This window comes from Pongo pygmaeus, chromosome 16, assembly GCF_028885625.2.
Source record: "Pongo pygmaeus isolate AG05252 chromosome 16, NHGRI_mPonPyg2-v2.0_pri, whole genome shotgun sequence".
Lineage (NCBI taxonomy): Eukaryota > Metazoa > Chordata > Mammalia > Primates > Hominidae > Pongo > Pongo pygmaeus.
In genome coordinates, this window is record NC_072389.2 from 90396399 (window position 1) to 90420625 (window position 24227).

General features: G+C 47.6%; 1 protein-coding gene and 2 non-coding genes across 11 annotated transcripts in view; 2 read left to right on the forward strand and 1 right to left on the reverse strand.

Moving 5' to 3' along the window:
* Positions 1 to 867: 867 nt before the first annotated feature.
* The window catches only part of SLC28A1 (solute carrier family 28 member 1), a 70622-nt gene continuing 47262 nt past the window's right edge, over positions 868 to 24227 (reverse strand). For 3 of the 9 annotated variants that reach the window (XM_054450984.1, XM_054450986.2, XM_054450985.1), the window contains 7 exons: positions 20392 to 20522; positions 18477 to 18645; positions 18153 to 18350; positions 10372 to 10453; positions 9230 to 9328; positions 9028 to 9139; positions 8544 to 8771 (listed from right to left, as the gene is read on the reverse strand). In XM_054450984.1, coding sequence (XP_054306959.1) covers positions 8699 to 8771; positions 9028 to 9139; positions 9230 to 9328; positions 10372 to 10453; positions 18153 to 18350; positions 18477 to 18645; positions 20392 to 20522 — 864 coding nt within the window. In that variant the 3' untranslated portion in view covers positions 8544 to 8698. Of the gene's footprint in view, positions 2626 to 6228; positions 6472 to 6842; positions 7068 to 8543; positions 8772 to 9027; positions 9140 to 9229; positions 9329 to 10371; positions 10454 to 14590; positions 15484 to 18152; positions 18351 to 18476; positions 18646 to 20391; positions 20523 to 24227 lie in introns of those variants that run through there. The other 6 variants (XR_008494104.2, XR_010123998.1, XR_008494105.2 and 3 more) reach the window with 6 other exon arrangements.
* LOC129014970 (U6 spliceosomal RNA) lies at positions 14213 to 14319 on the forward strand. Its single transcript, XR_008494482.1, has one exon. It is a non-coding gene; the product is annotated as a U6 spliceosomal RNA (small nuclear RNA).
* LOC129014959 (U6 spliceosomal RNA) lies at positions 15422 to 15528 on the forward strand. The gene has a single exon (XR_008494471.1). It is a non-coding gene; the product is annotated as a U6 spliceosomal RNA (small nuclear RNA).

Here is a 24227-nt window from a genome sequence, read left to right on the forward strand (position 1 = left end):
TGCATCTTGCTCTGTCACGCAGGCTGGAGTGCAGTGGTATGATCATAGCTCACTGCAGCCTCACATTCCTGAGCTCAAGCAATCCTCCTGTCTGAGACTCCTTGGACTACAGGTGCTTGTCACCATGCTGGGCTAATTTTTAAATTTTTAATGGAGACAAGGTCTCGCTATGTTGCCCAGGCTGGTCTTGAACTCGTGGGCTCAAAGCAATCTTCCAGCCTCAGTCTCCCAAAGTGCTGGGATTACAGGTGTGAGCCACCTGGCTCAGGCTTTCCACTGTTATAAAGGAATCAATTAATTACAGTAACACACCTCTAAGTGATAAAACCCACCAGCTGTTGAGAGCTCTTGATATGAACTTCCTGAGACTCCTAACAGTTTAAGTCATTGAAGATGATTCACCGAGTTATGGAACTTTTCAGAAGGAGGCCCTGTCTTTTCCATACCAGCCATTAGACTTTCTCATCTCTGGGTTCTGTGCCTACCTGGAGGACCCTGGTCCCAGCCTGCAGCATCGGGCCACACTCTGGCTCAGAGCAGCTGACACTGAAATAATGACATGCCCCAGATCCAAAGAGGATTAGAGATTAGAAATATCTGCCCTCTGGGCACTGCCCAAGAAAAGATCCCTTGAAAGCTGTATGCTTTGATGGAGCTTATTTGTCTTCTAATTGATGCGATGGCATTGAAAAGAATAGTTTGGTAATATAAACAATGGACTCCTCTAAAAGTAGAAAAGAATCTTATTGAGGAAGGAAGTTTCAAGGGATAAAAGCAATCTTTTGTTTATAAAGTGAATTTTCTATCTTTAAATAACTTTTCTTTATACTTTATTATTAAAATTTTTTTAATTTTTTGAGACGGGGTCTCACTCTGTTTCCCAGGCTGGAGTGCAGTGGCACGATCCACAGCTCACTGCAGCCTCGACCTCCCAGGAGTGGCTGGGACTACAGACATGCACCACGACACCTGGCTAATTTTTTGTATTTTTTTGTACAGACTAGGTTTCACCATGTTACCCAGGCTGGTCTCAAACTCCCAGGCTCAAGCGATTCTCCTGCCTTGGCCTCCCAAAGTGCTGGGATTACAGGCGTAAGCCACTGTGCCCGACGACTTTTCTTTTTTCTTGGAAAAAGAAAAACAGAAGTTTTGCTGGGATAAAAATGTGTCCTTTGTCAGTTGGGGCTGAGTGGAGGAAGTAGCCTGCGTGGTAGCACCTCCAGCCTGGTCAGGCTCACTCATGGTCCATCACTGAAGTACGTGGAGTCATTGGATGAAAGGAATTTACTGACGTGTGGGAGAGTGTAGCAGCATTTCGTGTGTTCATCTGGTGGGCAGTCTTGATCTGTGGGTTACTGCCTTCTTACTTGTAGATGAGAAATGAGTCCCACCTTGGAAAGATAGGAAAGGTGTCTGTATGGAGAGCAGATAGCCACACAGCCAGTGTGAGGATGAGAAAACTGCTCCAAGCAATCCCTGTGGGATCATCTCTTCCTTGTTCTTTTTTGCTCTCAACATAATTTGCAGTGTTTGGCAGGTGGGAGGTGAGCAGGATGGGGACCTGAGAGGCCTGTCCTTCTTCTAGCTCCTGTTCTAGTTCCTTGCTGTTCTTCAAGGGGAGGGAACATGGATCTTAGTGGGTAGACTGGGCCACACTTACCAGTGGATCAGGTCACTGTGTGTTGAAAGGTTATACACAGCACATGGACCTCTGCTGACTCCTGCTTCTGTAAGCCTGAGGCTGGAAGCTGCTGTGAGCCTCCCTTGCCTCGCCTTGCCTTCTGTCTCTGGTGTTTTCCCATCATGAAGCTAAATTGGAAAACTTTGCAGTTTGGCCATCTGGCTCTCTTTCCACTTCCTCTCGCGTATGTATCAGGAGTCTCTCTTTTTTCTCCAAAGTCTTGGTGGCCAGTGGGAGGTATGTTTCAGATTTAGACTTTGTCAGAAGGAGTGGGCCCATTTAGGACTCCAGGTGAATGTACCAGCCCCATGTTACCAGAGAACCAGGAGTGCCAGGCAGGGGTGATGGGCACTTTGTTAATAATAGCTTGTTCCCATTTGTTCATCAGGACCCCCGCAGGAAAGAGGCAAATCTGCTCCTTCTTACCGCCTATCTTATTCTTCCTGTCTATTAGCAGGCTCATATAAGAGATCCCAAATAATAACATAAACAAGATAGAAACTTATTCCCCTCTCACATAAAGTTTGTGCTGTCGTGGCAGTCTTGCTCTGCAAAGACATCAGGACCCCAGACTCCTTCTTTTTTTTTTTTTTTCTTTAAGACAGGGTCTCGCTCTGTCACCTGAGCTGGAGTGCAGTGGGTCATGGCTTACTGTAGCCTCCACCTCCCAGGCTCAAGCCTGTCTCAGCCTCCCAAGTAGCTGGGACTACAGGTGCCCACCACCATGCCCAGCTAATTTTTCTCGAAGGGGTTTCACCATGTTGCCCAGGCTGGTCTCAAACTCCGGGGCTCAAGAGATCTGCCCACCTTGGCCTCCCAAAGTGCTGGGACTACAGAGGCGAGCCACGGCCTCAGGCTCCCTTTAACTTGAAGCTGCTCCATCTCTTGGGTGTTGCCTTTGTCTTCATGGTCCAAGCTTGCTCACCTTCCCATCTGCATTCCAACTGGCATGGAGCAAAAATGTGAAATATACCAGGAACGTGCGGGATGTGCCCATTTATCTAAGGCAGGGGTTAGCAACCACAGCCTGCAGGCTGGCCACCTGTTTTTGTAAACAGGCTTTATCGGAACACAGCCACTCTCCTTTGTTTGTCTATGGCTGCTTTCAACTATGAGTGCAGAGTTGAGTAGTCGCAACACAGCAATATGGTCCACGAAACCTGAAATATTTACTATCTGTCCCTTAAGAAAAAGTCAACAGAACCCTCTTCCAAGGGCATGATGAGAGGCTGCCTACTGGACTTCTGCTCACACCCCACTGGCCAGACCATGGCCACCCCTAGCCCAGGAAGGTTGAGAAATGTAGTCCTTTTTCTTTTTCTTTTAAGACAGAGTCACTCTTGTCACCCAGGCTGGAGTGCAGTGGTGCTATCAGCTCACTGCAGTCTCAATCTCCCAGGCTCAAGTGATCCTCCCACCTCAGCCTCCTGAGTAGCTGGGACTGCTTGCACACAGCGCCATGCCCAGCTAATTTTTTATTTTTTATAGAGACAGGGTCTCACCATGTTGCCCGGGCTAATCTTGAACTCCTCCCACCTCAGCCTCCCAAAGTGTTGGGATTACAGGCCTGAGCTACCGCGCCTGGCTGAGAAATGTAGTTTTTATTGTAAGTGGCCACATGCCCAGCTGGATTATCAGTTTTTACTAAAAAAAAGGGGAGACTGGCGACTGGAGGACAGCCAGCTTTCTTTCTACACGGGTCACGTGTTCTTCAGCCTGATGTTGGTGCTTAATATTTAAAAATTTTGAGTTTATGAATGAGATCCTTGCTATTCACTCATAGCCACGTTGATTTCTTTTGTTGCCTCTGCCTTTCCTTCCTCATTAGGATATTTTGCCCAGCAGAGACAGGGTTCAATTCAAACGCTGCCGTTTCTTGCAGAGTCTCTTTCCTAAATGCCTTTTTACTCCAGTGTGGGACAACCGCCTGGCTGTGCTGCCTCCCCATCCCTGCCAGTGACAAAGTCTCTGTTGGCAAATTGTCCCCATTCCACCATTCCATATCTTTGTCAGAACTTCATCCAAAGCTGCAATTTCTCTCTCTCAGGAAATGGAAAGCAACCTCCAGGCAAGGTAGGAACTTGTTGCACCCCTTGGTGGTGGGCAAGTAGGATGCCCCCGTAGATAAGTTCCTTCCCACCCCATTCCTGCTGTGTCCTAGAGATAGTGCCTTTATGATCCAGGCCAGGACTTTCTCTCATTCTCTCCTAAATGACAACTGCTCCTCAAGTTATACCCTCAACATGCAAGCCCTCGGATTTGAGGATTTCTGAAGCAGGCATGTAGCTTCTTAACACCCTTCCTAAGGCTGGGCACAGTGGCTCAAACCTGTAATCCAAGCACTTTGGGAGGCAGAGATGGGTGAATCACTTGAGGCCAGGAGTTCAAGACCAGCCTGGGCAACATAGAGAGAGTCCCCGCCATCTCTACCAAAAAAAAAAAAAAAAAAAAAAAAATTAGCCGGGCATGGTGGCACCACCTGTAGTCTCAGCTACTTGGGAGGCTGAGGTGGGAGGCTGAGGTGGGAGGACCCCTTAAGCACAGGAGGTCAAGGCTGCAGCGAGCCAGGAATTTTGTGCTACTGCACAGCAGCCTGGGCAACAGAGGCCCCATCTCAAACAAAAAAAAACAACAAAGCAAAACACCCTTCCTAATAAGTCTGCCTCTTTCAAATATCCTCCTAAGACCATATCCAATCTTTAGTCTCATCACATCATCTTGGTTCCACCCATGAGATCATATTTACCATGCTGTGTTCTGGCTTCATCTTAGACTTGCTCATGACTCATGCACTGTCTGCACACAAATGCAGAACAGTTTAGAATCAAGTCTGGAGCAAATTTTGAAACCCTGCTATGTGTTATGTGAGAAACAGCTGAAAGAACTAAGGGTGCCTGGCTCAGAGAAGGGAAGCCTGGATGGGCATCATCTTCAAATAGTTGAAGGACTGTCATGTGGAAAAGGGATTAAGCCATTTCTATAAGTTTTAAGATTTGACTTTTAAAACGAATGGGCAAGTATTAACTTCGGTAAGTAGGAAAAAGGACAACAAAGATATACATATGAGATGAGACCCATTCAGAGTGGCCCAGAATGGCAAAACTGGGATGGATTAAAGCAAAACATTTTTTGATGCAAAATCAAAAAAGAACCTTCTCAGAAGTGGAGCTCTCCAATGTGGAGTAGCAATGAGAGGTGTGAGGTTACTATCTTGATGAGATTTAAGCAAATGATGAATGACTGCTTGATTTCAAGCAGAATAGGGGGTTAACAAAGTGACTATCCTAGGCAATGTCCTTCTCATCACAAAGAGGAACTTTCTCAATTAGTTTAGGTTAGAGGGGATTTCTGGAAAGAATTTGGCTGTCATGGAATCCAAGGAAAAGCAGAACAACTGGGCTGCAGTAAGGGAGCGAATGAGATCAGCTCCAAGCCATAGCCCCACCGTGGTGACTCAGCTCCCAGCTCTGTTTCTGGGTTTTATAATTCATATTCCTTCCTGAGAATCCGAAAGGCCATTGGCAAGAGTACAGATTTGGCCTGCCCTGAGTCAGGCGTTCAGTCCTGGTTCAATAGCAAATCACTCATGGGAATGGAGTCTCATGACTCAAACATAAAAACATGGTGACAGAGGCCATCCGTGCAGTGGGTGTAAACATTCTCAGAAAAGCTGGATGGTGAGGTAGACACCCTCAAAATGATGTTTAAGGTCCTGTCCAACCTCAGGGCTCACTAATCCCGAGTCAAAAGTAATTTCAAGCAGATGATATTCTTCATGTGGTTGCGAAGAGGTCAGGACTAATTAACATTCAGCTGAAGGCATGAGCTTGAATTAAACTGAGGGGGCAGCAGAGGTGAGGGCACGGCCATGGGAAGAAAGGGGCAAGAAGGGGGGTCAATGAAGCCCATTAGTCAACTCACAGACCTTGGCAGGCTGCCTACTGGGACATGCATTGTCTAGGACAGAGTTACCCATGGGCTGAATTACAAGTTACACAGCATCTGTGTCCACGCAGTTTTTTTTTTTCCCATGCCATTTAAAAAATAAACTATTAAATTTTAGAATAGTTTAGACTTACAAAATGTTGCACCAATACTACCTAGCTCCCATATATCCCACACCCATTTTCCCCTCTTGTTAATAGCTTACACTACTATGTGCTATGGTCTGAATGTTCATGTCTCCTCAAAGTTCATATGCTGAAATCCTAGCCCCCAAGATGAAGGTATTAGGAGCGGGGGCCTTCGGGAGGTGATAAGGTCATGAGAGTACAGCCTTCATGAATGGGATTAGTGTCCTTATGCAAGAGGCCTCAGGGATCTCATTAGCCTCTTCTGCCATGTGAGGACACAGGGAGAAGGTGCCACCTATGAGAAACAGGCTCTCACCAGACACAGCATCTTCTAGCACCTTGATTTTGGACTTCCCAGCCTCAAGAGCTGTGAGAAATACATTTCTGTTGTTTATAAGCTATCCCGTTTATGGTATTTTGTTATCAGCCAAAACAGACTAAGACACAAGGGTACATTGTGAGCCCTATATTCAAGTGGCCTGCAGTCTTCTAGAGAAGGCCACCGGCCCCAGAATGAGTGTGCAGGGAGTCCAGAGAAGGGGGTCAAGGGCAGTCCTTGGGCTGTTCCATGACCCAGCTAGTGGAGCTGAGGCCAACAGATGGGCAGGGAAGGGGCGGAGGGCCAATTCTGGGAGAGGATTGTGTTGTCCACATCAACAGGGCACCCTGCCCACAGCCCAAGGGCAGCTGGAGCAGATGGCAGGGACTGAGGGAGAGCTGCAGAGAGAAGGCAAGAGCCTAGCTGGAGCTACAGGAGTCAGGCCAAACCTCCACTCTGTGGAGCTAAGGGAAGGACACAGGCCCTGAGGATGGGGACCCAGGTCAGCCTGTGGGGGTCACAAGGAGCAAGGCTGCTGCCCACTGGAACCAAAGCCTGTGGCAGAACAGAAGCAGGACCTGGCTCACTGGGGCTGAGCTGAATAACTGCTGCCCAGGGCTCCATCCTCCCACTGCCCTAGGTCAGGGCCAGCCCCAGCCAGGAAGGAAGTTGGACCTGGCAGGTAGGGGTGAGGGTGTAGGGGCCCAGCAGCCACAAGGGCAGGGTGCATCGCAGGTCCTGGAAGCCAAAGCTGCTGGGGAAAATGAGAACTGAGATGGGAGCAGGGCAGGCAGCAGGGAGATGGAGAGGGCATGCTGGTGATAGGAACTCCAGAAATGAAGGCGGGGAGGAACGTCAGGCCTTACCTAGTGGCACAGAGGGCTTGGGGTGGGGAGTAAAGGCAGGGAGGGAGGTGAGGGCGGGCCACACATCAGGGTTCCCTGAACACCAGCAGCCCAACAGAGAGGCTCCACATCACAGTTTGTGTTATGACCTGAAAATACAGAAGATGCATGAGGAGGGGCTCCCCTCAGATGGGCCCGGGGCACCCCTATACCACCCAGAACTAGGTGGTCTGGCTCAAATCCTGCCTCTGACTCTTCCCAGCTGTGTCCCTTTAGGCACGTAGCTTAACCTGTCCACGACTCTGATTCCTCAACTGGTGATAATAATAACACCTACTTCATGAAGTTGTTGTAAGGATTGAGTTAAAATATATAAAGCGCTGAGAAGAGTGCCTGGCACACAGTGCCACATAAGCATTTGCTAACATTACAGTTGCCTAGAGTAAAGCAGTTTGAACATTAGCCAATATTTCCCAAGTTGTATTCCACAAAATCTTCAACTGAGAAACTTCCATCAAAAAGGTTCTTATGGGCCAGGTACAGTGACTTATGCTTATAATCCCAACACTTTGGGAAGCCAAGGTGGGCTGACTACTTGAGTCCAGGAGTCTGAGACCAGCCTGGGCAACACAGCAAGACCTCATCTCTACCAAAAAAATATATATATATATAAATATATATACATTTTGTATATATATAGTATATATATATTTTGTATATATGTACATATATACACATATGTACATATATACATACACATATACGTATATGTACATATATACATATATACACATATACGTATATGTACATATATACACATATACGTATATGTACATATATACATATATACACATATATGTATATGTACATATATACACATATACACATATACGTATATGTACATATATACATATATACACATGTATATATATGTGTGTGTATATATATATAAATTAGCTGGACATGGTGGCACGTGCCTATAGTCCTAGCTACTTAGGAGGCTGAGGTGGGAGGATCGCTTGAGCCTGAGAGGTTGACGCTGCAGTGAGCCATGATCACCTCACTGTACTCTAGCCTGGGTGACAGAATGAAAAGGTTTTTATGGTCAAGTAAATTTGGAAAAAGCCTCATATCCACACCAAGCTCTGACAAGTTCACAGTTAAAAAAACAAAAAAATAAACAAACAAAAAGTCTAAATAGCCCTCTCTAAGTTTATTCATCCCCGTGGTTCCAAACCTAGTCCATCATGGAACCCTCTGAACGCCTCCCAGGACAGTATGCCACGGGACCTCAGTTTGGGAAGCACTCTGAGGAAAGGCGGGAAGGGAGTCTCTGAAAGCAGAGAAAGAGGTGACACCACCCAGCAGGGGAAGAAGCCACAGAAAGATCCTAGTGCCCAGGAAGTGGGGCGGGGAGGAGGCTTTGTTGTGGCCCACAACAGAAGGGAAGGGGCATGTGAGGGACCCCAGGAAAGGGGGGATAGAGAGGACCAGGGTGCTGTTTGGATGTGGAGGGGAAAGGGGAGGAGGCAGAAGTGACCCTGAGAATTCACACTGGGGGAGGTAGGAAATGGGGGAGCAGGAAGGGGGATGGAGTGGGACATGTCCTTCCTTATGTCCTCACTCTCTGCACTCTCCCCTTCCCAATTGTGGGATTGAGCTGGGTCTAAGTCCCATGGCTTCCCTGAAGAGGGCCCTGGGAAAGAGAAGGTGGTGACAGATGGTTCCTGGGGGAGAACAGCCCTCAGAAGTACAGAAGCACAAACTTGTTCTGTCCTCACTATGCACAGATCGTGTGGTTGTAAAACCGACAGCAGTTGTCCAGGGCCTGTGGGCTGAACTCTGGGTTGATGCTAAAAAGAAAGCAAAGGTTGCAGTGTGAGCTCCAGGCCTGGTTCTGCTGGCCACCACCAGGCTGTGCAACACTGGGAACACTGTTTCAAGTCTCTGGTCCACCCTTCCTCCATTGGTCCTCGAGCCTTCACTTCCCCATTAGCTGCAGCCATAACATTTCTACCCTCACCCTGATACCAAAGGCATCCCCCCAGCACTCAGGCATTCTGTCTATCACTGTGGGTGCCCTGCAGGTCCCAGAGCCCAGGCCCTCACCTCTGGAAGGCCTCACGGCAGCACCGGTAAATCTCAAAGCTACTGCTGCTGAGGGTCGTGTTCAAGAGGGACACGCAGTTGACTTCAGCCCCCCTGGGCACGTAGAGGATCCCTGTGGAGGGAAAGCGGTGGGTGGGCAGGGCCCCCGGGCTAGCCAGAAAATCAGGGTTCCACCTTCTGAGCCTGCCAGGCCTGCACTCACCTGCCATACAGGCATTCACCAGGGACACACAGGCTCCCGTGAAGAGCGCCCGGAGCACTATCTGGGAGAAGTCGCTCTTCCGTTGGGGGACCATGGAGGCTGCAAGGGGACAGAAATGCTCAGGGCCAGGGAAGCTGTGTCTCTCTCTGGCCATGTTCCGCAGCTCTGGCTGCATCTGCTGACCTCCCTTCCTCTTCTATTAATAGATGGCCAGAGGGACAGACGTTGTCTTCCTGACAGCTTGCTGAGCTCAGGAGTCCTCTTTGGCCTGGCTTGGACCCCCAGGCAATGCCCCACATCTCCCTACATACCATGAGTGGCAGATGCGGGAAAAGAATGTGAGTTTGGAGTCAGGCAGACCTGGGATCAAATACAGGCTCAGCCACTCACTAGCTGAGTGACTTGGGCCACCACTTCACTTCATGAAGACTCCGTTTCCTTCTTTGTGAAATGGGATGATTACACCACCAGGCAGTGTAGCTGCCAGGACTGGAAATGTTATTTGTAAAGAACTGAGAACCGTGCAGACCTGTCGACCTTAGGCCCCACCAGCCCTGCCTGCCTGTCCACTGTGGGTGTGGGAACAGGCAGGCCAAAGCCTTGGGGACAGGCAAGCACCACACCTCCAGCCCCTGAGCCAGGCTTGGCCTTCAAGGCCCAGGTGCTAACTTCTGGGCTACCAGCAGCAGCAGAGAATCAGGGAATTCTAGGGCTAGGAGGAAACTCTATGAACATCTTTTTCTTTTTTTTTTGAGACAGAGTCTCGCTCTGTAGCCCAGGCTGGAGTGCAGTGGTGCGATCTCAGCTCACTGCAGTCTCTGCCTCCTGGTTTCAAGCATTCTCGTGCCTGGGTCAGCCTCCTGAGTAGCTGGGATCACAGGCGTGCACCACCACGCCTGGCTAATTTTGTATTTTTAGTAGAGATGGAGTTTTGCTATGTTGGCCAGGCTGGCCTCTAGTGATCCACCCGCCTGGGCCTCCCAAAGTGCTGGGATTACAGGCATGAGCCACTACACCTGGCCTCTATGGCCATCTTGTTTGGGTCCTGCTTTAGACAAATGAGACAACTGAGGCCTACGTGTCCCGAGCAAGTTCAAGTCCCAGACTCTCCTAGACACTGGTGAGGCCCTGATTAGACTCACTCAAGCCTCCCAGCATGATCCCAATGGAGCTGAAATTGGCAAATCCACAGAGGGCAAACGTCGTGAGGACTTCAGCTCTGACCTGAAAATACAGAAGATGCATGAGGAGGGGTTCCCCTCAGATGGGCCTGGGGCACCCCTATAACACCCCTATAAGGCTCCCTGGCCTTAATTTTATCCACTTCTTACATGTAATTGACCTTTGAGCCCTCTGTGCTGCCCCTTCCCCAGCCTTGCAATCTCACCTCTAAGTCGGCTCAAACTACACCACATCAAAAACATAGCCCCCCTCTCTTATCTGTCCTTCAACCTTTTTTTGTTTGTTTCTTTGTTTGTTTTTTTGTTTTTGTTTTTTTGAGACAGAGTTTTACTCTTGTCACCCAGGCTGGAGTGCAGTGGCACAATCTCGGCCCACTGCAACCTCTGCCTCCTGGGTTCAAGCGATTCTCCTGCCTCAGCCTCCCGAGTAGCTGGGATTATAGGTGCCCGTCACCACGTCCAGCTGATTTTTTGTATTTTTAGTAGAGATGGGGTTTCGCCATGTTGGGCAGGCTGGTCTCAAACTCCTGACCTTAGATGATCGCCCACCTCAGCTTCCCAAAGTGTTGGGATTACAGGTGTGAACCACCACGCCCAGCCTGTCCTTCAACCTTTTAATCTTCATTACCGCCTTTCTGGATGGGGTTCAGCCTTTCTTAGTCCTCTCGCTTTGGCCCTACTAAGCTCTGTCCTGGGGCCATTTGGTGGACAGCCCCGTCCCTGACCCTGCAATCCTGGGCTTCCAGTTCACAGCACTCCTGTGAATGCTCTCAGGCTGAGAGAAGGAGTGTGGCCCACAGGAAAGCGTAAGAGTAAGAGAAGCCCAGCCAGCCTGGCTTCTAGGATTGTCTCACCAACGATCAGCTTGAGAAGTCAGTCACTTCTTTTAGTGTCAGTGTCCCTGTCTGGAACAGGGGAATAATAGTACTTGCCTGGGAGGGCTGTAAAAAGGATTATATAATGTATGGGAAACACCAGGCAGAGAGCAAGTGTTTAAACACGATAGTTATTCGCTTTTGTTCTTAACAACTGTCTTATTTCCCAGAAATAAGTTTTAAGAGCCAAAATGAAATAATTGGAAAACAAAATTGGTTTATGGGTACAAAAAAATAGAATGAATGAATAAGAGCTAATATTTTATAGCACAACAGGGTGACTATAGTCAATAATGACTTAATTGTACATTTAAAAATAACTAAGAGTATAATTGGATTGTTTGTAACACAAAGGATAAGTGCTTGAAGGGATGGATACCCCATTCTCCATGATGTGCTTATTTCACATTGCATGCCAGTATCAAAGCATCTCATGTACCTCATAAATATATACACCTACTCTGTACCCACAAAAATTAAAAATTATTTTAAAAATTGGTACACAGCCTCCCCTCACACTATATAAAAATTAATTCTAGATAAATATTAATATTTTAAGAATAAAATGATAGAAAATATAGGATAATAAATATAGTTACAAGGTAGTATTATTACTCTTATTTTGGAAAGGAGCAAACAGAGGCTCAGAGAGGTTAAGTAACTAAGGAAGTTCACACAGCAAGAAGGTAGCTGTATCAGAATTTGAACTCAGTTCTGACTCCAAAGCTCATGGTCTGAATTATCTCATCACATTATTTCACAAATTTCATGCTTTCCCGATAACTTTCTTTTTCTTTCTTTCCTTTTTCTGAAAACTTCTGCCTCCTGGGTTCAAGCAATTCTCATGCTTCAGCCTCCCAAGTAGCTGGGATGACAGGTGTGTGTTACCACACCTGGCTAAGTTTTGTATTTCTTGTTTTGCCAAACATTTCTTGTTTGCCATGTTGGCCAGGCTGGTCTCAAACTCCTGGCATCAAGTGACCCACCCTCCTTGTCCTCCCAAAGTGTTGGAGTTACAGGCATGAGCCACCGTGCCCAGCTGCACTTTCCAGATAACTTTCTAAGTTTATAAATAATGGAAGAAATCACAAAAGAAAAGATTTGGTATAAAATCTGTGTTTAAAAAAACAAATCCTGGCCGGGCGCAGTGGCTCACGCCTGTAATCCCAGCACTTTGGGAAGCCAAGGCGGGTGGATCACGAGGTCAGGAGACCGAGACCATCCTGGCTAACATGGTGAAACCCCATCTCTACTAAAAATACAAAAAATTAGCCAGGCCCGGTGGCGGGTGCCTGTAGTCCCAGCTACCTGGGAGGCTGAGGCAGGAGAATGGCGTGAACCCAGGAGGCGGAGCTTGCAGTGAGCTGAGATCGCACCACTGCCCTCCAGCCTGGGCGATAGAGCGAGACTCTGTCTCAAAAAAAATAAAAAAATAAAAAATCCCAAATGCTGGGTCAAGTGAGAGCTGACAGGCACTGGGTGACTCTGTGCCTCACTGAGGAAAAATAACTAAACCTGGGCAGAGGAGACCCTAAGAAGCCAAGAGGCAAAATGTCATCATATGCAGTCCCTGTCCAAGCTTGTTGGTAGAGGCACAAGAAGAAGCACCCAGATGCTTCAGGCAACTGCTCAGAGCTTTCAAAGAAGTGCCAGAGAGGCAGACAACCATGTCAGCTAAAGAGAAAAGAAAATTTGAAGATGTGGCAAAGGCGGACAAGGCTGGCTAGGAAAGAGAAATGAAAACTTACATCCTTCCTAAAGGGAAAACAAAAAAGAAGTCCCAGCATCCCCAAGGCCAAGAGGCCTCCTTTGGCCTCTTCTTGTTCTATTCCAAGCATCACCCAAAAATCAAAGGAGAACATCCCAGCCTATCCGTTGTCGATGTTGCAAAGAAAGTAGGAGAGATGTGGTTATAAAACCGCTGTGGAGGATAAGCAGCCTTAGAAAAAGACACTTGCGAAGCTGGAAGAAAAATACAAAAGGGATATTGCTGCATACTGAGCTAAAGGAAAGCCTGATGCAGCAAAAATAAGGGAGCTGTCAAGGCTGAAAAAGCAAGAAAAAGAAAGAATAGGAGAAACATGAGAAAGAGGAAGAGGATGAGGGGGAAGGAAAGATGGGGAAGATGAAGATGATGAATAAGCTAGTTCTAGTAGTTTTTTTCTTGTATATAATGTATTTAACTCCCCCACACTAAATTCATTCCTTTTAAAGAAATAAATTAAAATGTAAGGCCATGTAAGATTTGTTTTTAAACTGTACAGTGTCTTTTTTTTTGTATAGTTAACATACTACCCAATGTGTCTTTAGATAACTCTGTCCTGGTGGTATTTTCAATAGCCACCAACCTTGCCTGGTGCAGTATGGGGGTTATAAATTGGCATGGAAATTTAAAGCAGGCTCTTGTTGGCACACAGCACAAATTAGTTATGTGTGTGGATGGTATTGCCTTCATCTTTAGTTGTCTCTGATGCAGCTTACACAAAATCGTTGCTGTTCTGTTAACTAAACACCACTTGAGCTGGGTGTGGTGGCTCATGCCTGTAATCCCAGCAATTTAGGAGGCCAGGGCAGAAGGATTGCTTGAGGTCAGGAGTTTGAGACCAACTTGGGCAATATGGTGAGACCCCGTCTCTACAAAAAATGCAAAAGTTAGCGAGGTGTGGTGGCACACGTCTGTGATCCCAGTTACAAAGGGGCTGAGGCAGGAGGATCACTTGAGCCCAGGAGGCAGAGGCTACAGTAAGCTGTGATTGCACCACTGCACTCCAGCCTGGGTGACAAAGTGAGACCCAGTCTCCAAAAATCAATCAATAAATAAATACATATATACATACCACTCAAAAGTTACAGCTGTTTTGTTGACATTCTGAATGCCTCTAAGTAAATACAATTTTTTTAATTAAAAAAAACAACAACACATTCCTGTGCTTGCTTCTTGTGCACATATATTAAAACTTCAATGATACAAAGAAGATTAGCATGGCCCCTACCTGAGGATGACACGCAAATTCATGAAGTGTTCTACATTTAAAAACCAAAAAATAAATTTCCTTATACAACACAAAGGGCAATAAAAGAAAAGGCTAGGAAAAGTATATGTAGAAAATATATCAGAAAAAAGTTAATGCCTTTATAACATAAAGCATTGATACAAATATTATTGGAAAAAATATGAAGGTACCTGCATCTCTGCTTGCCCACCTACAATTGTGTTCCACAGAGCAGCCCCAGCCTCCCTCCCTCCCTCCCTTCCTTCCGTCTCGCTGTCTTTTTCCCTCCCTCCCTCTGTCCCTTCCTTCTTTCCTTCCTTGCTTCCTTCTCTCTGTCTTTTGTTTTCAGACAGGGTCTCACTCTGTCACCTAGGCTAGAGTGCAGTGGCAAAATCATAGCTCACTGCAGCCCCAATCTCCTGGGTCCAAGCGATCCTCCTGCCTCAGTGTCCCAAGTAGCTGAGACCACAGGCGCGCACCACTATACCTGGCTAATTTTTAAATTTTTTGTAGAGACAGAGTCTTGCTTTGTTTCCAGGGCTGGTCTTGAACTCCTGGTCTTAAGTGATCCTCCTGCCTTAGCCTCCCAAAGTGCTGAGATTACAGGTATGAGCCACCACACCCAGCCTCCAGTCATCTTCTTAAAATTCAAAATGTCAAATCTTCAGTGATTTCTGACTGCTCCTTGGCCCGTGATTACCACCTGCTCTAGCTGTATTCATTGCCTCTGCCCTCTAAGCACACCAAGTGCTTTTCAACCTCAGGGCCTTTGCACATGCCTCTTCCTTGGAATGTTTTTCCCAGCTTGTCCTAGTTCATCCGTTCTCCAAGTCTTGGCTTAAATGCCACACCTCAGGGATATTTTTTTCTGACCAGTCCAGCCAAGGAAGATCCTGCCCTGTTTTTTTTTTTCTTGTTGTTTTCTTCATAGAACTTACCACAAATTGTGGTTATTTTAATTTTTGTTCCTTTGCTTTCTTGTGTTTTGCCTGTGTCTCTCACTACATGTCGGTTCCACGAGACCAGAGCCATGTCTGTGTAATTCTCCTTTTTATCCCCAGTGCCTAGCAGAATGCCTGGCACCTAAGTGGTCTCAACAAATACTTGCTGAAGGAATGAAGTTCATAAAAAAAAGATCATGAAGTGCTTGCTTCGGCAGCACACGTACTAAAATCAGAACGATACGGAGAAGATTAGCACGGCCCCTGCGCAAGGATGATGTGCAAATTCATGAAACATTCCATATTTTTACACTGCATGCCTGTATCTAAACACCTCATGTACCCCATAAATATATACACCTACTATGTACTCACAAAAATTAAAAATAAATAAGAAAAAAAAAGAACAGGAAGGGGCGTGCCCTCTATTAACCTCTGAGGAGGGGTGAGACCAGAGGTGAGAGTAAGCAGTGAGGGGAAACTTGTGCTTTTTACTCTATACAAACCTTTTTTTTTTTTTGAGATGGAGTTTCACTCTTGTTGCCCAGGCTGGATGGAGTACAATGGTGCAATCTTGGCTCACTGCAATCTCCCCCTCCTGGGTTCAAGAGAGTCTCTTGCCCCAGCCTCCTGAGTGGCTGGGATTACATGCACCTGCCACCACGCCTGGCTAATTTTTGTAGTTTTAGTAGAGACGGGGTTTCTCCATGTTGGTCAGGTTGGTCTCAAACTCCTGACCTCAGGTGATCCTCCAGCCTCAGCCTCCAAAAGTGCTGGGATTACAGGTGTGAGCCACCACGCCTGGCTTTTTGTTTTGTTTTGTTTTTTGAGACAGAGTCTCACTCTGTTGCCCAAACTGGAGTGCAGTGGCACAATCTTGTCTCACTGCAACCTCCTCCTCCCAGGTTCAAGCGATTCTCGTGCCTCAGCACAAGGACTGGGACTACAGGCACATTCCACCACAACCACTGATTTTTGTATTTTTAGTAGAGAAGGGGTTTCGCTATGTTGGTCAGGCTGGTCTCAAACTCCTGACCTCAAGTGATCCACCCACCTCAGCCTCCCAAAGTGCTGGGATTACAGGTGTGAGCCACCGTGCCTGGCCACAAACTTTCTTTTTTAAAAAACCTAAAGAGTCCCTTCCTTTACAATTTAAAAAATAATTAAAAAGACAAGAGAAAGGACTTCCCATTGAAAGTTTCCAGTCACCCAAGTAATGCAAATGAAAACAATGAGCTATTATTTGCTTATTGAAGTAGTGAACCTTGTTTTTAAAAAGAAGCTACTGGATGCTGTTTAGTTGTGTGGTGAAATAAATGCTCGCAGGCACAGCTGGTGCTGCTGATTTCAGCTGCTGCAGCCACGTGAAGACTCATATGGGAGTCAGTCAGCCCACACCTGGGAATGCTGCAGAAATGATCTGAGAGGAAGGAAGAGCTATATGCACAAAGATACTCATTTCAACATGTGGATAAAAACCAAATAATAGAATTGTCTGAATGGCCCAACAGCAGGGGATTGGGTAAATATGTTAGGACACATATAAAAAATGATGCTTATGTTGTAATAGTAAGTAAAAAAAAAAAAAACAACAAAAAACAAAAATGGCTACAGCACGGTTTGGCTGCTACGACAGAAACTACGTAAACTCTCTCTCGCTTTCCTTTTTTTTTTTTTTTTTTTTTTTTAAAGACAGGGTCTTGCTCTGTTGCCCAGGCTGGAGTGCAGTGATGCAATCCTAGCTCACTACAGCCTCAAACTCCTGGGCTCAAGCCGTCTTCCTGCCTCAGCCTCCCAAGTAGCTGGGACTACAGGCATGCACCACTGCATCCCACAATTTTTAAAATTTTTAGTAAAGACAGGGGCTCACTATGTTGCCCAGGCTAGTCTTGAACTCCTGGCCTCAAGTGATCCTCCCACCTTGGCCTCCCAAAGTGCTGGGAATACAGGCGTGAGCCACTGTGCCTGGCCTAAACTCTCTCTTAAAAGAATGGAGGAAAATGTAAGAAACAACAATAACTATTATCTGAGGTGGTGAGATTATAGGTAATTTTTTCATTCTCAATAAGGTTACTATTCTTTTAGAAAGGTTAATTTTATAGAGCTTTTATAGTTTTTAAAAATAAAGTTTAACAGAAAGAGCCAACCCCTGCACTGAATCCACTATATTAACAGTGAAGGTAATGGCCGGGTGCAGTGGCTCACACCTGTATTCCCAGCACTTTGGGAGGCTGAGGCGGGTGGATTATTTGAGGTCAGGAATTCAAGACCAGCCTGGCCAACATGGTGAACCCCGTCTCTACTAAAAATCCAAAAATTAGCTGGGTGTGGTGGCAGGCATCTGTAGTCCCAGCTACTTGGGAGGCTGAGGCACGAGAATCACTCGAACCCGGGAGGTGGAAGTTGCAGTGAGCTAAGAATGTGCTACTGCACTCCAGCCTGTGTGACAGAGGGAGACTCCATCTCAGAAAACCAAACCAAACCAAACCAAACCTAAACAAAACAAAACAAAACAAAACAGTGAAGGTGTTAGTGAAGTCTCCTTATCTCACTCACTCTCCCAGCTCATTGGGTGCACACGTGTATGCCTTTGGAATCGATGTGGCAATCATCTCACCCCATTTTCCAACAGAAGAGGCAAGGTACTGTGGCTGGCTCAAGGCCACAGTGAAAAATGACCCATCTAGAGCTAGCTTTCAGACATCCCAAACAATGCTCTCTCCCTGCACCTCAGCCTCCTAAGAGGCCTTGAGAAAGATGGCAGCGAAGCCCGAAGCTGTCCTGTCTCCCAGGACTACAGGATGTAGGAGGTGAAGCACCACTTCCGTGTGTCTCAGCCAGGTCCAGGGAGTGGGAGAGCAGCTGCCAAGGGCCCTCAGGAGTGGCTGTGCTGTGTCATCCCCCTGCCGCAGGGAAGGGACCGGGACACTCACGGAGATCCACTGCTTCCTGTCGCCGACCCACTCTTCAGCCCCTGCCAGGCGGCGTTGCTTGTACTTGGAGAGTTCTTGATAGGCCACAAACTCGTTCAGAAACAGCTTGATCCCCAGCAGCTCAGCTACCACTGGGCAGTCCTCCCACGCCACACCCATCAAGAAGGCTACAGGCCGCAGGATGTAGGAGCAGATGAGCTGAGGGCACAAGGGTATGGCTGGCACCGAGGGCTGGGCCTGGGCTCTGCTAGGTCTCCAGCCACCACTCACCACCCACCTGGGGCCATTCTCTCTACAGACTAAGCGTGGTGGCCAGAAACGCACCTGGAAGCTGAGCCCTTGGACGTCCACCATGTCTCCCAGCCAGGAGAGGGCAGCATTGATGAAGTCCAGCATAGCCAGGAACGCAATCAGGTTGGCAGCGATGTTGGCGACCACCTTCACGGAGATGGCAGCCCCAGTGCTGGCTGCTTCTATGAGGTTCTGAGCATCTCTGTTGTTGGGATCAAGAATGATCATTACTGGCCTGTCTTCACAACCAGCAAGGGTCCCTATCCTATAGGCTCAAATAGGAACCCTGGAAGAGCATTTCAGAGCGGGAAATCCTAATTTTCCCTGAGACCCAGAGAGAAAAAGTGGCTGGTCAAAGCACCGGGATAAGATCCAGGTTTCTAGTGCTGAACTGTCCAAGATGGAAGCCATCAGCCACATGTGACAGGAGGCTGTCTGAATTGTGTTGTACAAAATACAGACCAGATTCTGAGGATTTAGTACCAAAAAATGCAAAATATCTCAATAATTATTATACTGGTTACATGTTGAAATGACAATACTTTGGGGTATACAGGGTTAAGTAAAATGGGTTATTAAAATCACCCATTTCTTTTCACTTTTTAAAAGACAACTACTAGAAAATGACAGGTGCCTCACATTACATTTCCATGGGACAGCGCTGCTCTAGTGCCTCAGAAGGTTGTACGGTTGGGGTCGTCCACTGTGCCCAAGCACAAGTGTCCAATGTGGTGCCTTTTCAACATTGTTTAAGGTTTAAATGTCACCTAACAGTTATTAAGACTATGACGGGATGTTAGGAGGTGAGTGAAATCAAAAATGGCACTCAGCATGTCAATGTGTGGTTGACACTCTGGCGGTCAGAGCTCAGGCACCTAGAGATGGGGGCATGGGGCCTTTCTATGACTCTCCTCAACATGTACACACACCAGGCCACAGACCCAAGAACCAGGCCACACTCCCAAGCCTTGCCCAGTCCATTGTTTCCTGCTGGTCAGAGACTGGAAATTAAGATGTGAGAACTGGAGTGTGCATTTTTGCAAATGCTATGGTCTGAATGTTTGTCCTTCGAGAACTCATGTTGAAACTTAATCCCCAATGTGGCAGTATTGAGAGGTGGGGCCTTTAAGAGGTGATTGGGTCATGAGGGCTCTGCCGTCCTGAATGGATTAATCCATTCCTGAATGTTGGATTAATGGATTAATGAGATAATGGGTTATCATGGGAGTAGGACTGGTAGCTTTTTGTTTTGTTTTTGAGACGGAGTTTCGCTCTGTTGCCCAGGCTGGAGTGCAGTGGTGTGACCTAGGCTCACTGCAACCTCCACCTCCCGCATTCAAGCAATTCTCTCGTCCCCAAGTAGCTGGAATTACAGGCGTGAGCCTCTATGCCTGGCTAACTTTTGTATTTTTAGTAGAGATGGGTTTTCACCATGTTGGCCAGGCTGGTCTCGAACTCCTGACCTTAAGTGATTTGCCTGCCTCAGCCTCCCAAAGTGCTGGGATTACAGGCATGAACCATCACACCTGGCCTTGACTGGTGGCTTCTTAAGAAGAGGAAGAGAGATCTGAGCTAGCATGCTCAGTTCCCTGCCTGGCACCCCTCAACCCCTCACCATGTGATGCCCTGCCCCACCTTGGGACTCTGCAGAATCCCCAGCAGCAAGAAGGCTCTCGCCAGATACGACCCCTCGACCTTGGACTTCTCAGCCTCCATAACTGTAAGAAATAAATTCTTATTCTTTATAAAGTATCCAGTTTCAGGATTTCTGTTATAAGCAACAGAAAATGGACTAAGACAGCAAATGAAGCCAAAACCAGGGCAGGGAAAGTGGAGAGATGGGCCCAGGCTAGTGGAAGACAGTGATGGACAGAGAGAACGGGACCCTCTGCTTTGCTCCCCCACCTTGTACCACTACCCCCTCTGCAGGACCTCCTGCTGTGCTCACCCATAGGTCAGTTTCACTCCTTCCTCCCTCCTAAACTTGGACTCCTCCACCTCTGGGTAGACCAGCTTGGAGAGGGCCAAAGCACAAGGGGCAGCCATCACGGAGGCTGCAATCAACGAGGTGGCATCGATCTGCAAGAGTGAGAGTGCAGGTTCTAGGTGGACAGTCAGAAGAAATGCTGGCGACCAAGGAGTGCGGCCCAGGGCAGCAAGGGCACATGTATAGTCTGTCCCACTGATATGTCCTCATTGTCATAACTGCTGTCATCACTAATAATAATAATACCTTTTATGTGTAGAAGGTCACAAGCTGTATGTATAGGACCTTCTATTTCTTCCTGGTGCTTCCCTAAGTTAGGAATGACAAATATTGTTATCCTCATTTTACAGACAAGAAAACTGAGACTCCAAAGGATTAAATATGGCTTCCCAAAATAAAGGAAGAGAAGGAATTAGAGCCCATCACATCTTTTGGCTCCAAGTTCAAGGTTCTTTCTTCCTTTTTAGGCTGTCACTGTTGACCACTAATCCCCGTTAGCTGAGATTTCCCCCTTAGTGGAGGAATTTATAATGGTTTCAGACAAAGCTCTAGAACCTAAGAGTGGAAATGAAATGGATTTAAGAGCTAACCCAATTCCACCTTAGTGTAGGTATGTACTAGCGTAGGAAGGTACTCCCTCTCTAGCCTCTCTCTTTGAATGCTTACTGTGACGGGGAACTCACCACTGCAAGGCAATCCATCACATCCAGTCCTGCAGTTTGAGAACTCCTTCTCAGGAAATCTCCTCTACGACAGCCACCGTTTGGCCCTCAGTCTCCTTCTGGGAGCCACGCTGTGAAAACCACTCCCAGCAAGATGGCAGAGCAATGTCGGCCCCTGGGATTCTCCCTTCCTGAATTTTTGTCTTCAATGGGACCCCAAACCCTTTGCTTCTCTGTTCTTTTCCACAGAGAAATATGACACGTTTCCCTGTATCACTGTGTCATTTACCAAGCAGGGAAACTAGAACCAACTCAGACATCTAACAATGGGAGACCGGCTAAGCATCATCAGGCTGTCATTGAAAATGATGGTCATCAAGGCCTCACATTGAAGTGGGAAAGGGCCCACAACATTGCAGGTAGAGAAGAACCAAAACTGGGGGCAGCGGGAAACAAACTCCAAAACGACGCATGAAAAGAAAGAAATATACCAAAACGGCAATGAATTGACTGTCCCTGGCTACTGGGGCCAGGGGTGATTTTCTTTCTTGCTTTATTTTTTTTTCCAAGACAGAGTCTTGCTCTGTCGCCCAGGCTGGAGTGCAGTGGTACAATCTTGGCTCACTGCAACCTCCGCCTCCTGGGTTTAAGCAATTCTCCTCCCTCAGCCTCCAGAGTAGCTGGGATTACAGGTGTGCACCACCACGCCCAGCTAATTTTTGTATTTTTAGTAGAGATGGCATTTCACCATGTTGGCCAGGCTAGTCTCGAACTCCTGACCTCGTGATCTGCCCACCTGGGCCTCCCAAAGTGCTGGGATTACAGGCATGAGCCACCATTCCTGGCCGATTTTCTTTTCTTTCTGCATTTTGGTATCTTTCTTTTCTTTTCTTTTTCTTTTTTTTTTTTTTTTTTGAGACGGAGTCTCACTCTGTTGCCCAGTCTGGAGTGCAGAGGTGCGATCTTGGCTCACTGCAAACTCCGCCTCCCGGCTTCACGCCATTCTCCTGCCTCAGCCTCCCAAGTAGCTGGGACTACAGGCGCCTGCCACCACGCCCAGCTAATTTTTTTTTTTTGTATTTTCAGTAGAGACGGGATTTCACTGTGTTAGCCAGGATGGTCTCAATCTCCTGAGCACACGATCCGCCCGCCTTGGCCTCCCAAAGTGCTGGGATTACAGGTGTTTTGGTATCTTTCAAAATGTCCACAATAATATTTTTTTAATAAACAAAAAAGCAAAATAGATGTTTCTTCTTAAAGTTTGTAATAAGCCAACTGCGTTCTAAGGTGTTAAATGAAGATAAAAAGGAGGAGGGAGGTAAGTTGAAGACAGACACTCAGGCTAATAAAAGCAGAGGGCAGGCCAGGCACAGTGGCTCATGCCTGTAATCCCAGCATTTTGGGAGGCCAAGGCGGGCAGGTCACTTGAGGTCAGGAGTTCGAGATCAGCCTAGCCAACATGGTGAAACCCCATCTCTACTAAAAATACAAAAATTAGGCCAGGCACGGTGGCTCACACCTGTTATCCTAGCACTTTAGGAGGCCGAGGTGGGAGGATCACGAGGTCAGGAGTTCGAGACCAGTCTTGCCAGCATAGTGAAACCCCATCTCTACTAAAAATAGAGAAAAATTATCCGGGTGTGGTGGTGTGTGCCTGTAATCCCAGCTACTCGGGAGGCTGAGGCAGGAGAATCACTTAAACCCAGGAGGCGGAGGTTGCAATGAACCAAGATCGCACTATTGCACTCCAGCCCAGGCAATAGTGCTAGACTCTATCTCAAAAAAACCAAAAATTAGCCTGGTGTGGTGGTGGGTGACTGTAATCCTAGCTATTTGGGAGGCTGAGGCACGAGAATGGATAGAACCCGGGAGGCAGAGGTTGCAGTGAGCCGAGCACTCCAGCCTGGGCGACAGAGACTCCATCTCAAAAAAAAAAAAAAAAAAAAAGCAGAGGGCAGATCGTGGGCGCCCCTCATTACCATCTCAGGGAAGTGCCAGTCCTGCTGCTGAGAAGCCAGGCTGGAGACCCTCTCAGGCTCTGAATCCCAGGTATTGTGTCCTTCTTCTTTTTCTAAACCCCAGTTGTTTCTTTTTAATGATCGACAAAACTCCTTAAAACATGGACAAGAATTGGCAGCAGCCTGATACCTCCCCAGGGCCCTGTGTGGACACTGGGTGTGCAAGCCTGGGCCCCTGTGCCTTGCTGGATGAAACCCACTTGGGGCAGGTGTCCTCTCTGGACTTTCTGGGCTGGGCTTTGGGACTTCATCTGCTTCCTCCTCAGTTGCCCAGCACCAGCTGGGATGGTGCCACACCTGGAATCTTGGGATTTTCCCTCCACCAGGCAGGACCCTGCTCCTTCCTCTGACTTGTAGATCACATCTGGTTTGTAAACCTGAGTCACAGCAGAGAACACACCCTGCAGTTGTCACATTCCTGGACACTGTTCCTTGGGTGACCCAGTTGTGGTCACAGCCTCAAATGCTGCAGTTGCTAGTTTCCAGCTCATCATGGAAAGGGCTGAATCCTGCACAGGCAGGACTCCCTGGGCACTGGGCCAGCCCACACCCACCTCCACACTGCCAGCTACTCTGCAGGGCTGTGACATTCCCCAGCCCTGCCTCCTAGGCACCTGGTCAGGAGAGCCTTCCATCCTAGCATCCCAGGGCCCACGCCCGCCCATGACCCTTCTCTCTCTGACCCAAAGGGTCTCGCTCTGTCACCCAGGCTGGAGTGTAATGGCATGATCATGGCTCACTATAGCCTTGACCTCCTGGGCTCAAGTTCCTCCCACTTCAGCCTCCCCAATACCTGGGACTATAGATGTGTGCCACCATGCCCAAGTAATTTTTTATTTTTTAAATTTTTTGTGGAGATAGGGGTCTCCCTATGTTGCCCATGCTGGTCTCAAGCTCCTGGTCTCAGCCATCCTCCTGCCTTGGCCTCCCAAAGTACTGGAATGACAGGCATGAGCCACTGCACCCAGCCTAGTAGCCACATTTTTTTTTTTTTTTTTTGAAACAGAGTCTTGCTGTGTTGCTCAGGCTGGAGTGCAATGGCACGATCTCGGCTCACTGCAACCTCTGCCTCCCGGGTTCAAGCAATTCTCCCGCCTCAGCCTCCTGAGTAGCTGGG